The sequence below is a fragment of the Malania oleifera genome, chromosome 12, assembly GCF_029873635.1.
Source record: "Malania oleifera isolate guangnan ecotype guangnan chromosome 12, ASM2987363v1, whole genome shotgun sequence".
In the NCBI taxonomy this organism is placed as follows: domain Eukaryota; kingdom Viridiplantae; phylum Streptophyta; class Magnoliopsida; order Santalales; family Ximeniaceae; genus Malania; species Malania oleifera.
The window spans coordinates 32484230-32499941 of NC_080428.1; the positions used below are offsets into that span (position 1 = coordinate 32484230).

General features: G+C 35.8%; 1 protein-coding gene and 1 non-coding gene across 2 annotated transcripts; one reads left to right on the top strand and one right to left on the bottom strand.

The window, feature by feature from the left end:
• The first annotated feature begins 526 nt into the window (after nucleotides 1–526).
• LOC131145347 (small nucleolar RNA R71) lies at nucleotides 527–632 on the top strand. Its single transcript, XR_009134130.1, has one exon. It is a non-coding gene; the product is annotated as a small nucleolar RNA R71 (small nucleolar RNA).
• A 9607-nt stretch (nucleotides 633–10239) lies between these two features.
• On the bottom strand, nucleotides 10240–12994 carry LOC131144409 (nuclear intron maturase 1, mitochondrial). The gene has a single exon (XM_058093043.1). It carries the CDS (start codon nucleotides 12910–12912, stop codon nucleotides 10843–10845), a length of 2070 nt encoding a protein of 689 aa, XP_057949026.1. The 5' UTR covers nucleotides 12913–12994; the 3' UTR covers nucleotides 10240–10842.
• Between the last annotated feature and the right edge of the window lie 2718 nt (nucleotides 12995–15712).

Sequence of the window (15712 nt, forward strand, 5' to 3'; positions counted from 1 at the left end):
CATGGCATCTTCAAGTGACATCTTCTTCTCACTTTGTTGACTATCAAGTCTTGGAGAAGATTGCAGCACATTCCTTATATTTTCATAAGACAAATTCTCATGATTTCGAAGCCCTAGATGGTAATATTGTGGCACTGGATTACCCCTATAGTTGTAGTTCTGATTGTTGATGTATTGAACCTGTTCATGACTCGCTTCATTGCTCGGATCTGTACTACTTGTAGCTGCCACATATTCTGCACCTTGTGGCATCTTTTGGGTTGTCAAAGCTAAAATCTAATGAGACAGAAAAGCAACTTGAGCAGAAAATGTAGCAAATGGCTCCAATTCATGAATCCCAACAACTTTCTTAGTCATAGTTTTTTCAGTTGACAATTAATAGTTATTTGAGGTCATTTCTTCCAAAAGAGCGATAGCACCCTTAGGTGTCTTTGACATCAAAGTTCCCCCAAATGCAGCATCAACTAAAGTCCGAGTTTGCCCGTTTAACCCATTATAGAACATCTAAATTTGCAACCAATCCGGCAATCCATGTTGTGGGCAGCGTCGATCAAATCTTTATACATTTCCCATGCTTCATAGAATGATTCAAAATCATGTTGCTTGAATTAACCAATCTCACTCCTGAGTTGAGCTGTTTTTGCAGGTGGGAAGAATTTAACTATAAACTTTTCTGTCATATCCTGCCAACTAGTGATGCTCCCCGGTTGTAAAGGCTGTAGTCAACCTCTTGTTTTGTCCCTCAAAGAGAAAGGGAATTATCTCAGTCTTATGGTGTCTTTAATAACACCATCGATCTTCACAGTATCACAAATTTTTAGAAACATCGCCAGATAGATATTGGGATCATCAAGTGGTGATCCACTGAATTGGGTCTACTTCCCCATGTTGATTAATGCGGGTTTGAGCTCAAAATTGTTGGCATTAATGGGTTGGTGTCTGATACCCGAATAGTTGTCATTCACAACTGGTTGTACATAATCCTTCAAGGCACGTGATTGCACATTATCTTGTCTGTTCTCCATGGCTAGTACCCTCTTTTTCTTTAGTGCTCTAAGACTTTTTTCAATTTCTGGATCAAAAGGAATAATGGCACGGGTTCTAACACGGCGCATCCAACATAAAAAACACACTAGAAATAAAGAAGACAAAAAAAAAAAACAAATAATAAAATAAAATAAAAAGAAAAGAAATAACATGAAAAATAAAAAAAAATAAAATTCTAAATTAAAACCAAGATTACTTTGTATCATTATTGGAAAAAAAAAAAAACTCAATCCCCACACAACGGTGCCAAAAACATAATCAGTGCAAAACTGCAAGTGCACAGTATCGTAATTTTATAATATAATGATGTGTAGAGTATTGTTCTCAAGGATTGGAGTCTTAATTTTACCAAGTACCGAAATTAAACTAACCTTGATTTTATTTAGAAAAATTAATAATTTTAGACTGCGAAATTGAAATATGACTATTTTAAATAAACTATTCAAAATAAAATAAAGCCGGTTGATACATAACAAATTAACGATGGTGAAAACTTTTAGGAAACCAATTTCACCTAGTTTTTCCCTATGCTTTACTCATCTAGCCAATTTGAATTCGTATTCTCTGTTTGTTAGCAAATCCCCAATTTTTTCAAAAGCCTCTTTCGATAGTCAATTAGAACATATTCTTGTTTATTATTTAACATAAGATTATACAAATTAATAAAGTAAGAACACAATAAGACCCTCAATTTTTAATGCTACGCAAGTTCATACAAGTCTTTCGATCTCTCTATTTACCTATGCTGAATTATCCAAAATCTATCCTATAATTCTCCTTTTTGGTAGCAAATCACAAGACTAATATCATTTAATTAATGACCAGTTAATTAAAAACATTAAGCGTAGAATAACTCAAACAAACATAAAGGAAAACTACTTCAGATTAGCATCAACGAGTAAGCATAGTTTAAAACCGGGCTACATCGTTTTCCTAGAATACAAAAATTAGTTCATTATGAAAATTAAATCCAACAATAAGATTTCACCATGTTTTCTTTTATTTGGAGAGTAGAGGAAAAATCAACACTCGCAGCACTGCTAACACGCACCGCGAACACCCCGAGCACTGCCGTTGTTCGCCGCCTTCCGATTCCGAAAAGATTTTAATTTACTGCGCGCCGCCACCTCTCCTTTGCCACTGTTTGTATTTTTTTTTTTTTTTCCCTACAGTGCCACCTCTCTAAGATCCAAGATAGGCTCCAAGAAAACCTCCGTGCACACAGCCTCCACCGAAAGACAATCTGTGCGTGTGTGGCTTCCACCAAAGAAGAAAAAATCCCCCTTTTGTCTCCATTTCCAAACCTCCCAGCAAGAAGAAATATTTCCAAGCCTCCCTATTCGCTTCCTGCGCACGGCCTCCCCAATAGGGTTCTCCTCCTCCTTCTCTAAAAAATATTAATATATATACCTTTTTACCCTACAAACCCAGCGCCTCATTCCCTCCTTTTCCTTGCACGGCTCTTCTAGAAAAAACCCATCACACGACCTCAAATCTCCAATTAAAAGCCCCTTAGAAGAAGTTCCCAAGTAGCTTACCATCTTTAACTTTTCAAAATCTCCATCTTTCCTTTCTTTCCATTTCTTTCTTTTCTTCTCTTTCTTTCCTTTCTTTTGTTCCTCACCCAACGTGTTGTTAAGATGACCCGGCTGCATGGCCGGGACACATCACCTTTAATATTTTTTATTTTTTTTTTATTTTTTTTCAAAAGCATACGGTCTACCATCCACTTTCAAGCCCGCTTTCGACCCTCCTACAGCCCGTAACTCTCAAGGCTCAAAACACGAAAATAGTAGAGAATTTCCTCAACTTTCCACAGCATTTTGAATCATCTAAATTGGAGATCAGGCAAGAAAGTTATGCCCAGATTACGAAATAGTGTTGAAAATGGCCTCTTTTTGCGTGCATGAATCGGCTCCCGAAAATCATCCTTTAAATGTTCATGAAAATCCCGAATGCTCACAGTCTTGATTTGGACTCCGCCTCATATACACGACACCTCTTCATGCTCATGACCCGCATACATTCTAATTTCAAATTTAATGTTAAAAAAAAAACTATCTTACAATAATCAAACACGAGTGTCCATAAATGTTCGGCAACATATAGGGTAATTATCTTAAAATTATCGGGTGAGCTCAATGATTAAATTATTAGACAAAATTGGGCATTTTAATTAAAATTATGATCTTGAATGCATGAAATTAAATGCATAATTACGCAACTGTGACGCGTAATCAATGACATATGCTATTATTGTTAAAGTTTGTGTCATGAATATAATTTTTTTTTAAGCTGAGAATTTTGATGCCCAAATGCTTTTATATTCCTTTATGCCCAAATGTTATATCAAAAGGGAGAGTGTTTTTTTAAAAAAGGGGGAGAACTTTTCTAAGCTAAATGAAAATTATTTTAGAAAGGGGGAATGCCATTTTAAGTTAAGTTTGTTTTAAATGATCAAATTTTTATACTTAGCCTAACCATTTTGCGGATATCAAAAGGGGGCGAATCTTTCTGAGCAAAATATTTGAAAATAATTCTTAAAAGGGGAATAAAAGGGGGTTAAACATCTGAGCTGCATGCATGTCTGTATTTGTACATTATTTCTAAAACTAAATGCGTAATTTAGTTGAAATGTCTTCTTTCTTAAAAATGCTTGAACTTTATGGTTTATTTCTATGCTATGCATAGTGGTTAGGGGGAGCCCTTTCTAGTTGAACCCATTTTGCACAGGTGTGTTTGTCATCATCAAAAAGGGGGATATTGTTGACTTTTTGAGTCCAATCTCTGTTTTGATGCTGACAAACACAAGGATCTTATGTGTGTATTTAGCATGTGAACATATTCATATCTCATATCACACATAAAGGACAGGAAAATGAAAGTCAAGACGAATCCTAAAACTTATATCATGTGGCGTTTTTCCAAGGATGACAGATGAGCAAAAGAATAACGAAGAAGACAATTAACTTTATTGTAATTACATTTGATTTGTTGGTCTGTAATGATATGATCTGTAATAATTGCATTACATGCATGATGGGATGTATTAGCTCAAGAGGACATAGAATGTTCAATAGGAACGATGACCTTTAGACTTGAATGCCACATGCTTTTTCACTAGGGTTGAAATAGCATAGAGACCAAACAGGACATAAATGCCATTTTTGAGTGGACTTGGGCGACTGAAGACTAGGCATTATAAATGCCTCAGTTGACCGAACAGGTTAGAGGTCAACAATTTGACTAAGTCTCAGTCCACCGAACATGATTTGAGCATATCATCCACAGTCGACCAAAACTGAGATGTGACCTTCCTCACCTTACTCAGCCGACTGAAGTATTAGTTCAAATTGACCTTGGTTGACCGAAGTTCAAATCTCAGCAAACCGAACCCCTCACTGGGCGACCGAAACCACGAAGCCCTAAGGAAATAGGTTGGCTTAGCCGATCGGCCATTGGCCATGGTCGACCAAATTGGAAAATTGCCTATGGGTCATTGTGAGTGTACGGGCGACCAACCCTAGGCGTCGGGAGACCAAACCTTTCGGGTTGGAAAATTTTTACCGTAGATAAACAAGGTTAATTTTAATTAAACCTTTTTAATTTTTTTCTAAAATGCCTCCTATATCCCCAACGGTTATATTTTTAGCAAAATCTATATATATCTCTTCATTTGCTAAGATTAGCAAGCAATTAGCATATTTTGATAAGAAAAAATCCTTTGAAATTTTTATACTCCTATAGCTTATATTTTTTCAATCTTTCAAGCATATTGCTCATTCTCTTTATAATCTCATTTGAAAAATCATTTTGAGGAGAATCATTGTTTATACTCCTTGCTTACAAACTAATTGCAACTTGAGAAGGAATTTGATTTATTATTGATTATGCATATTTTCATATATCTTTTTGAAGCTTACACTCTCATTGCATTTACTTGCTTGATATTATTTTATTGAGAGTAAGCAAGAGTTTTCCCTTGTGATTTAATTCATAAATTTCTTTGGGAAAACTTTCTTGAGCTAGTGACTCTTTGCATACTAGTTGCAAGATTCAAGAGCTTGTCTTGTGCCTTTAGTAAAATATTTTTTGACAATCTAGAAATCCAAATATCTCTTGTTCTTGATATTTGAAAATCATTTTTGAGATATTTGCTTGTGTGTTTAAGATCTTTGAGATTACACTTTGTGATTGACATATTCATCTTGACTCAAAGATCCCTACTCAAACACTCTCACATACTGATTGCTTTATTTGCATTATATTGAAAGCAGTCTTATAAACTTCATTGAGCTTATAAATTTCTATCACATTGAAGTGCAATTAATTGTATTGGTTGTATTGGTACATATATGCTTAGTGTAAGAAGCATCTGTATTGTACACAAGTATTTGATTATCTGTTGTATTCTCGACGGGTGGTCGGAAGAGAGAGTCTTGCCCTGTAAAAAGTCCTAAATTACTTAGACTCAGTGAGAAGAGCACTAGACTGGTTCAGATCTGGTTGGGAGAACTAGGCGTACCATCCTGTAAGGTGTTGTAATTGATGTCGCTCCACCCGCAAGTGAGCATTAGTTCATTCCTTAGACTTGCGAGCTAGAGGCGAAGACGTAGGCAGTATTGGCCGAACCCCGATAACATGTCTTGTGCGTGATTTTAATTTTCGCAATTTAAATTTCTGCTCTTGAATGTTTATGTTTTATTATTTTGAATGATTGGGATAAATTGAGCTTGTTATACTTGCTTTGATTATTTGCTCAATTTAATTCTTGTTGTGTAATTAGTGTTTGTTTAGATAAACCCTAGGTTGAGTTATATTGAATGTGGATTTAAATTGAATCTAAGAATAATTTTTTAAATTTCCAATTCACCCCCCTCTTGGGAATACACCAATTCCAACAGTAAACTACCCAAGGATTCCACTATACCACTCCTTAACTTGGGACAGAGCTTTCCGTTACAATCCGCTGCTTACAAGAAGCACAACTTCCTCCTAATCCACTGCTTACAAGAGGCACAACTTTCTCCTAATTCACTGCTCATGAGGCATAGCTACCTCACCCCGATTCACAACCCAAACCGTCAATACAAGTGATAAATGAAAATTTTCGAATATACTCAGACGCTTCTCAACAAGCTAATATGTACAAGTGAAATCCTAAACACTCTCAATTTGAAGCTCAACGGAGTAAATGTGTTGATCTCAATATGGTATTTGTAATAGAATAATATATGACCTTTGTATATAAAAATATGTATAATGAGCTCCTTCAAAGATCTAAACTCAATGCAATATGTCTCCAAGAATAATTTTTCAAATAATATATGTGTTGGAGATCCTAGGGTTTGCTCTCAAAAGATTTTTCAAAAATAAAATCTTTGAATTAAAATATGAATGTAAATACTTTCAAAGATTCAATCCCTAGTACCAAAGAGAAACTTTTCCCCAAAAGATTTTTCAAAGAAAGGATATATGGAAAACTAGGGTTCTTGCTCCCCAATAAAGATTTTAAACAAAGTGAATAGGAGAGTAGATAAACTTTGAAAAGATTGAATGCACAAAATAAACTTTACCAAACCTCAAGATCAATAATGCTTTTCAAGATGATGTGAGTGAATGCCCTTAGAAAAAACTTAGAGAATGCCTAAAAGATGTTTGAATGCGATAGAGTGTAGGCAAGAGGTGTCAAACTTGGTTTTAGGGTTTTTAGGCTTGATATATATAAGCATTTTCGTAATCTGAACATTTTTTAACCGTTAGATCATTGAAAAATATTTTAATTAAAAAAAATATACTCGTTTAAGCGCTGGAGCATCAATTAGCCCGATAAACTCGTCGACGAGTGGACACACTAGTCGACGAGTGTCGTTCACTTGATCAACGACGAGAGCAGGGGATTCGTCGACAAGTGGCTTGTCTGAGAAAGTTAGGGTCTCAGTATTTTCTCGTTGACGGAAACATGCATTTGTCGACGAGTGAGCTTTATGCATCTGTCGACAAGGCTAGGGGACTAGTCGACGAGTTCCCTATTTGTCAGCCTTATTAACCTTCTAAGATGCAGATCCAACCTAGAACAACTGTATATGAATGTTACAAGAAAAACATGCATCCTAGGGTCCGTCTATTGATCATTTTAAGCTTCCAACTATATCTTATGAGAAATATAAATACAAATACGACTAAATGCACATTACAATGGAAAAAACTGGATTATCTTCATCCTTTTGCTTTTCTACTTCCATAGAATGAGCCAATTCGTATGCACTTCAAGTTCCTCATAGATTTCATAGCATTCTTACCATCCATGTGTGCTAAGTAATGATCTTGTTCACAATCTCAATGCACAGATAAGATACGTGTGCTTTGTTATCATCATAAAAGAGATCGAACTCAAAAAATCAACAGATGATAAAGCAGTAACAAAACAATAATAGGAGGATGATAAGGAGTCATAAGAAACATAGTTGAAAATGGAGTGTTAGTACATATGCATTTACCTTTTCGAACAGAAATAGGAGGACCAACATCGTGGGAAGTATCATCATCAAATGAGGAAACCAAAAGTGTGGTAGTAGAAGCTAGAGGGGACTCTCTTCCTTGGAGTTGCCATCATGAATACACCTGCAAATTAGGATGATCAAGACAATGAGAAGGACTCGAACTACATGGAGACTTAGATGGTTGGTTTACCAAGGACAGTAACATAGAATCTGGAAAATTGGGCAAAGGAAGAGACTCATTGAGCTCATAAGTGCTTAGGAGCTGGGTGTAGTAAGGTGTAGACTCGAAGAAGGTAACATCACTAGAAACAAAGAAGTGATGTAGCATAGGACTATAACAATGATATCCCTTTTTAGTATATGAGTAGCCTAGAAAGACACATTTTATAGCATAAGGATCCAACTTATCCACTCTAAGAGTTAGTTGAAGAACAATGGACAACCAAATACACGAGGAGGAAGAGAAAATAAATGTGAATTAGGAAAGAGAATAGAGTATGGAATTTTACCACTAAGAACAAAGGATGACATTCTATTGATTAGATAACGAGTAGTAAGTACAACATCACTTCAAAACACTTTAGGTACATGCATTTGATAAAGTAAGGTGCGAGTGATTTCAAGAAGATGTCTATTTTTTCACTCTGCAACCTCTTTTTGTTAAGGAGTATAAACATAGGATGATTGATGAACAATACCAAACTAAGTAATATAAGTAGTGAATTTTGCACTGAAAAACTCTTTAGCGTTATCACTTGGAAGTATTCGAATTGGCAAACCAAATTGAATCTTTATTTTAGAACAAAAGGCATAAATAGCATAAACCCAACTTAGACACAACCCTACTAGGACCCTAGACATCTTAATGAACTAACATAGAAGGGCTCACAACCCATTTATTGACTAGGGAAGCAAAAGAAACACAATGGTGCTTTTCTAATTGAGCCATTGACGGTTTGTCTGAAATGTCGACGATTTTCAGAGTAACTATCGATGATTTGCTGAAATAGTTGATGGTCTTGTTCAGCGCTGATTTCGAATTTTGAATTGAGAAGATTAGTAGGTTGAGGATTCGGAGGTATAACCTCCAAGGATTGCTACAAGGGTATTTGGGGAACTTCCTAAGCCTTTATGCATGTAGGGTAAGGATATATACAATGTTGTAACCCTGATTTTATAATTGATAATGAAATTCATTCACTTGCTCCCATGGAAGTAGGCATGTTGCCGAACCACATAAATTTCTTGTGTCATTGTTTATTTGCTTTCCTTATTTTCTGTGTGTGATTGTGTTTCCGTATTGTTCATCGTTGGTTGCTGCATTACACAATTTGTATATTGTGTTTATTTGCTTTCCTTTTTTATCTAATGTATTTCAATGCATTTGAAATTGTAGAGCCACCGTAATGTTGTTGGGTTGAGGATAAGTATTTTTCTCACTACGATAATCTTGCTCTCGTCATTAGGAAAGATAGAGCAAATGGGCTTGATGCTGAAGGCCCTACCGATCATGTAAAAAATATGAAAGGGAGGTGGAAGCTAAAGAGGAAACAAGTGGAGAAGTTGGAGGTACCTTGAATGGCATAGATGCTTCTACAAGTATTACTCACAATTTTGCTACCACTACCACCAAATCAAGTACGTCAAGCAAGTCAAAGAAAAAAGCAACTGATGATGCCTTGATTAATTTGGTAGATCAGATAGGTAGGTTGGATAGTCTTTATGAAGGAGCTAATAAAACTATGAAGATTCTTATTGCTAATTTAAAACCATGAAGCTAAAGAAGCCAAAAGAAGGAACGAAGGTGCATAATAAACTTCAATAGATAGAAGGCTTGATTAGATGACATTGTGGAGGTAGGAAACATTATCACTACAGACACTCACAAGATAGGTTATTATTTTATGTTGAATACCGATTAGGAAGAAGTATGTGATGAATTTACTTCAAAATAAAGTTTAGTATGTTCTACTTCATATGTGACTTTAGGAGCATTTAGTAATTGTTCATTGCATATTAAGATGGATTTTTTATTATTTATTTTAAAATATATTTTTAGTTTTTGTCTTTTTATATCATTTTTTTTTTGTTATGTTGTGTGGATATTAATATTTTTAACAAAAATTTGAGCTACTTTTGTTCGATGAGTGTTATTTTCTCTCATAGTTTTCATTAATTTTGAATATTGATTTAGGTGCATTTTGAAGTTTAATTTTTTTGGGTGGAGTTATTTTATCTGAAGGTTTATGTGGGATAGACCAATAATTTGGATAGTTTTGGAAACTAAAATAAAATTTAGTATCATTTAAAAAATTAAAAAAAAAAACCAACTTTGTGGCAAACCAAACATAGGAATATTATATTCCTAGCAATTTGGTATTACTATGACTGATGAACCAAATCTGTGCATCATATATAAATGGGAATTAGATTACTGATTTTAGGTTCCAGTAATTTAAACCTTTACTAAATGTTAAATTCTATTAACCAAACACTCCACGAGTTTATTGAAAGTTGACTCCTAAAGTAGGCTATGTTATGCGTTGCCTTAAAAATTGCAGCAGTTTAAATTATGGATTCATCCTAGGCATACACAGCACTAACAAATCATAAAATAATATTCTTATGGTTCTAAACTTAACATTTCTAATAATTTTGTAGATGTAGTACAATATGCTAGGCTAGTATAAGGCAAGTTTCGTCAATTATAGCCAAGTCTACCTTAAGGTTCCATTGGCCAAGTGTAAGAGTTTACAAAGATTAAAGTTCCATATTTCAACCGAAGTTGAAGTTTCTAAGGAGTTAAAAACAATTAAAAGAATGAAGCTTCCAACATGTCCATAAAAACCATCAATAAAACTACAGAATTAAGCATCACAAGGACATATTTTATCTCCCAAAATCACAAACGACAGTCTAATATCTAGCATGAAGAGAGGGTTGCCACCTTGAACTTCTCAGAAAAGTGTTTCCAAGAAGAAACTTGTTCAGCTAATGGGCCTCAGGCACAGAATGCTATTATGCTTCCAATCTGACAGCATTCCAGAATATATGTGTTCACTTGAGCTAACATTTTGAAGCAGAACGCACCAACAATCCATTTGGGACAAATTCTACTCCAATGAGCCAAGTAGCTCTGTTCAGTTGACTAGATGTCATGAAAATGGATCACACCCATAATCCATTTGAGGCATTTCTACCCCCACAAATGATCCAGACAGAACTCCTTTAGGAATTAGCACTAAGATTCAGCACTTCATACTTTAAATCCCCAGAATCATTTGTCATTTTTTTATTTTTCACTATTGAACCGATCGCCCCGGACTCCGAGAGTTTTATAGTCCCACACAATCTCAGATATTTCCTCTTGAGGCATAGTTAGACCCTCTTGTTTAATTGATCTGTGTAGATCACAGAAGAATTTTGGGTCTTGCAGTCTCATATACTCGCGCAATACCTGCTCATGTTCTGGCGCCCAATTCCTTGGAAATGGAGTGTAATCACAAGATGGGATCAAAGACATGCGCGAGAATTGAACACCACTGATGACATCCACAAGTCCCATCCTCAACAAGTCTGAATATTCCGGTGCAGAAGTGTTGCTACTCTCCCTCAGTGGACGGCTTAGATCACGTGATGCAATTTTGTAAACCTTGGCACGGGATTTCAGTCTATACCTCGCAGCATAAAGCTTAGCCAGAGAACTACGGATCACATAAGCACAAAAACCAACAACCTTTTTGCGGTTGTCTGCATATCTGTACCAATCTGCCATGGTTTCAAGGAATTTGTTCATCTGGGAATTGGTATGAGCTTGACTTGAGTAAAGCATCGGAGTGCAAGGCAGTGGCTCAGGATCCTTATCACCCTTAACGAACTCGAGTTGCCTGAATTGACGAATGCATTGTTGTAAGCTGGCAGTAACCGAAAGCAAAGTCCCAACACCCTTTCTGCTTACAATATCACCTCCACTTGCAGTGTAACGAAGTGTAGGGTAAATCACCCGGCGGCAAATTATATGGTCCAGAAACTGAATTCCCCTGGTTATGTGCTCTATCTCTACCTTTGAATTATCCAACCTCAGACCATACGTGCTCTGGCAAAATCCAACCAAAACTTTCCGAATTTCCACTGCATCCTCACGAGGACCTCGAATCCCAATCAAGAAATGACCCCCATAACGTATGTAATCCATTTTCCTTGTTTTCTCTTTGCCACTTGATGGAACAAATTCTGGCCACGCAGCATTATGGCTACCATCGGTAATTGAATGTTTCCATATTGAATCAAGTTTTGATGGCTGAAAATAGTCCACTATCTTCTCCTCCATCATATGATCTAACTCGTTAAGATAAACATTAGCCAGTAGAGGACTAAGAATTCCACAGTGACCATAAGAGGGCACCTTTGCAGCCTCCTCGGGCGCAAAATTAAAGAATGTTCTTAACCAATACGGGTCTGGTTTAGGCTCATTTTCATTCAGAATTTTTTTCTTTTTAGAACTCTTCTTTTTTGTCTTCCTTCTCAAGTCATCATTAGTTTGGCCTTGTGATTGACTCTTAACCGCCGGACGAAGCGCCGATTTCAGCAAACGTAGAACTTTCTTATCCTTTACAGCCTTCTCCACACACCCTATCACCGCATTTACATCAATGTTCTCGAATATATCACTCAAATCGCCTTTCAGGAACCATAAATACCCTGCAAAATTACTCCGAATTGTCCGAATAACAGTATGGGCATTCCGACCCGGACGAAACGCATGCGATTTTTGCGAGAATCGAGCCTCAAAAATGGGCTCTAAAATCAACAGCAAGACCTCCTGAACTACCCGATCTTGAAAACTCGGCGTACTAGACTGCAGCATCGCTTGCAATTTACGCTTGGAGATCAATTGAGGCAGCCCTTTGTCATTAGGGCTTCGAATATAGGGATGGGTCTTCTTGTTCCACTCGAATTGGCCACGAACAACGGCATTTCGGAGGGCGAGGAGATCGCGGAGAACGTTAGAGTGTATGGCACTGCGAGGGGGGAAAGAGCCGGTCTCGTGGGCACAGGACCGTTGGTAGGCCAAGACCCAGAGGTCAAATTTGGAGAGGAAACCAGTGAGGTTGGGGAAAGGTTTGCGAGTCGGGTCCGAGAAGGTTCGGACCCAGATGTCGGAACAGACTTGGATTGGATCTTCTTTCATTAGAGAGTACGGATCTTGGTTGTCATGGAGGTTGTTTGGAGCGGACGGTGGCGACGACAATGCTTCGGGGCAGTGGATGCTGGTGGAGAATGAGGAGAGAGAGCGCATGACGGCGACAGACCTGAGCAAAGCTTGGGAGGGAAGCTGTTTGATTATATGTCTCAGAGGCATTTCAGAATTTTGAACGTTTTGTGCAAGACCGTCTAAAATTTTAACTGGGAACTTTAAATGGGCGGACAGATATAATGTCCTCGTTGCTATTTAGGCGCCCACTGAAGTGAGAAACCATTATATACACTTGCCCAAAATATTTAAGGAGCTTCAAAAATAAACATAAACCCTACCTTCACAAATGTAGATTTTGAAATTTAAATTTAAATTTGAATAAATTTAAACAAATTTTAATATAAATAATATTATTTAAATTTAATACAAATTTAAATTAAAGGTCTCCCTAAATATGGAAATGACAAATTTATTTGGATCTCTAAATTTGAAAGCTTGGATTTAGATTTGGAGGTTTCAATTTCAAATCCATTGTTTGAAAGTTGAAATTATTTGGATTCCAAGTAAAATTATTTAGGATCCAAATCCACAAAATTAAATTCAGTTAAATTTAAAAAAAAAAAAAAGAAAAATCCAAATCCATGGATTTCTTCCTTTCTGCATGACCATATCTGCCCAATCTTTGATCCCCATACCTCTCCTCCCTGTCCCCTTGAACTTTCCCTCATCCTTGACCTACATGGTACCATGTGAAGACCTCTTCATTGTTCTAGCCTAACTTGCAATCAACAATCAACAAACATTTCTCTTCTTGCTCTAAACTCTCACTAGCTGTTTTTTTTTTTTTTTTTTTCAATTTGTTTATAGAAGTCCTTCGAAGTTTGTGTATCTTCACTAACTAGATACGGAACAAACTCCTCCTTGTCTCTCAAATATTCATCTCTCTCTCTCTCTCTCTGCTTGATCTCGATGATTTTGAGCCCTAATTTATCTACTTGAATCTATGCATCTCTTATTCATTTTGTTGTTGTTTAGATATGCATGTGGTTAATTTTGTCTATTGATGTGTTGTTATTAATCTTCTACTCATGCACAATTCTAATTTCTTTATCTTAAGTTTGTTTATGGATTATTTCATTTTCTTTATTTCTACTTCTTTTCGTGCACATGTGGTTCATTTTTGGTCTATTTATATTATGTTGTTAATCTTTTGCCAATATTGGTTCTTGGGTTGTTTTAATTTGATTCATCTTTAGTTTTGTGGTTTATTTTAGATTTATTCATATTCTATTATTAATCTTCTTTCTCTACTTTTCATCTTCTACTTACGCTTGAGTTGTGAAACAAATAAAACAATAAACCTAAATTGAAAGTGATGGTGTAGTCCCAAAAGGGGGATGAATTGGGTATTTTAAACTTTTAACGTGCGGAAACTTGATTATTTTTTAAACGTATTTACCATGTAATTTAAATATTTAAATCAACACAAAAGTCTAATCAGCAAATGGCTATACCAATGAGCAATCCAAAATATAAATAATCAAAACACAAGACTTATTATATTCCAGGCAAATCAATATCGGTAACAAGAAATTGAACCAATTAAATATTCTTCTTTTATTTGAACAACCAATCAATTAATATCAATCAACATTAAATTATTTTAGCCGATTAACTCAATATAGAATTTACAATTTCAGTAGCATTTGATTTACAAAGGAAACTTAAATCATTCACAATATCCACAAACAAACTTAAATCATTCACAATATCCTCAAGTAAACTTCTGTTTCATACAATTCTCAAATCATTTTTAATTCATTCACAGCATTTAATAATCAATTTATAAGTGCAGGAAATGATGTGAATGGTGTATTCCCAAGAGGGGAGGTGAATTGGGTATTAAAAAAGTTCCTTCCTAGGTTAAGTGTGTTTGATTTTAAATTGCAGCCAGTGTCAAATGCCCTAGGGTCTTTTTATGCAAACAGCAATACCACAAATATTAAAAGCATATATGTAAAACAATCAAGACAATAAATAATTAAGCATACATGTGTAGAAATTAAAGTGTGAAAATTAAATAGATGAAGGAGAGAAAAAGCAGACTTAATATTTGTTATCGGGGTTCGGCCAATCCTACCTACGTCCCCACCTCAAGTCTCAGCTCAAAGATTCCACTATTTGTTCACTTAAGCGGGTGGAGCAACGCTGTTTACAATACACCTTGCGAGACGAAGTCTCCTCAGCTCACTTACGAGCGAAGCCAAACCAATTCTCCTTACGAAGCGGAGTCTCCTTAGCTCAATTCACCAGGCTGAGCCAAACTGGTTCTCCTTACGAGGCAGAGTCTCCTCAGCTCACTTATTGAGCAGAGCCAAACCAATTCTCCTTACGAAGCAGAGTCTCCTTAGCTCACCTAACTGGGCTTGAGCCAAAATAGTACACCTTACAGGACGGTGTTTTCCTCTTCAGACCACGCTTGGAATACAAAGAAATTAAATTTTGCATACAAACAAATTGCTTCTCAAATAACCAAATGTGTACAAATTGAAGTTCTAAAATGCACTCTCAGATGATATGATTTATGCTCAGTAGAGTATGGGTGGTTTTCTCAAAATAATTTTGCAATCTATGAAAATGATGTATATGATAAAAATACTTCAAAGATTTAATCCCAAAAATATTTCTCTAAAAGTTATTTTTCAATGAAGCGTAGGAGAACCTAGGGTTTTGCTTTCAAGTGGTTTTTGCCCAAATAATAGTATATGATGAAATATGAAATATGAAAATATATGCTTTTTCAAAGATCTTGAAATCCCAAGTGCTTTCTTCCAAAAATAATATTAAAAAATATTTGTTCAAGAAAGTTAGAGTATTTGTTCAAAAAGATTTTTGCAATAAAACACAAGTGAGCCTTTGGAATCTTCCCATAAATGAGCAAAATATCCACAAGCAATAAAGAGTT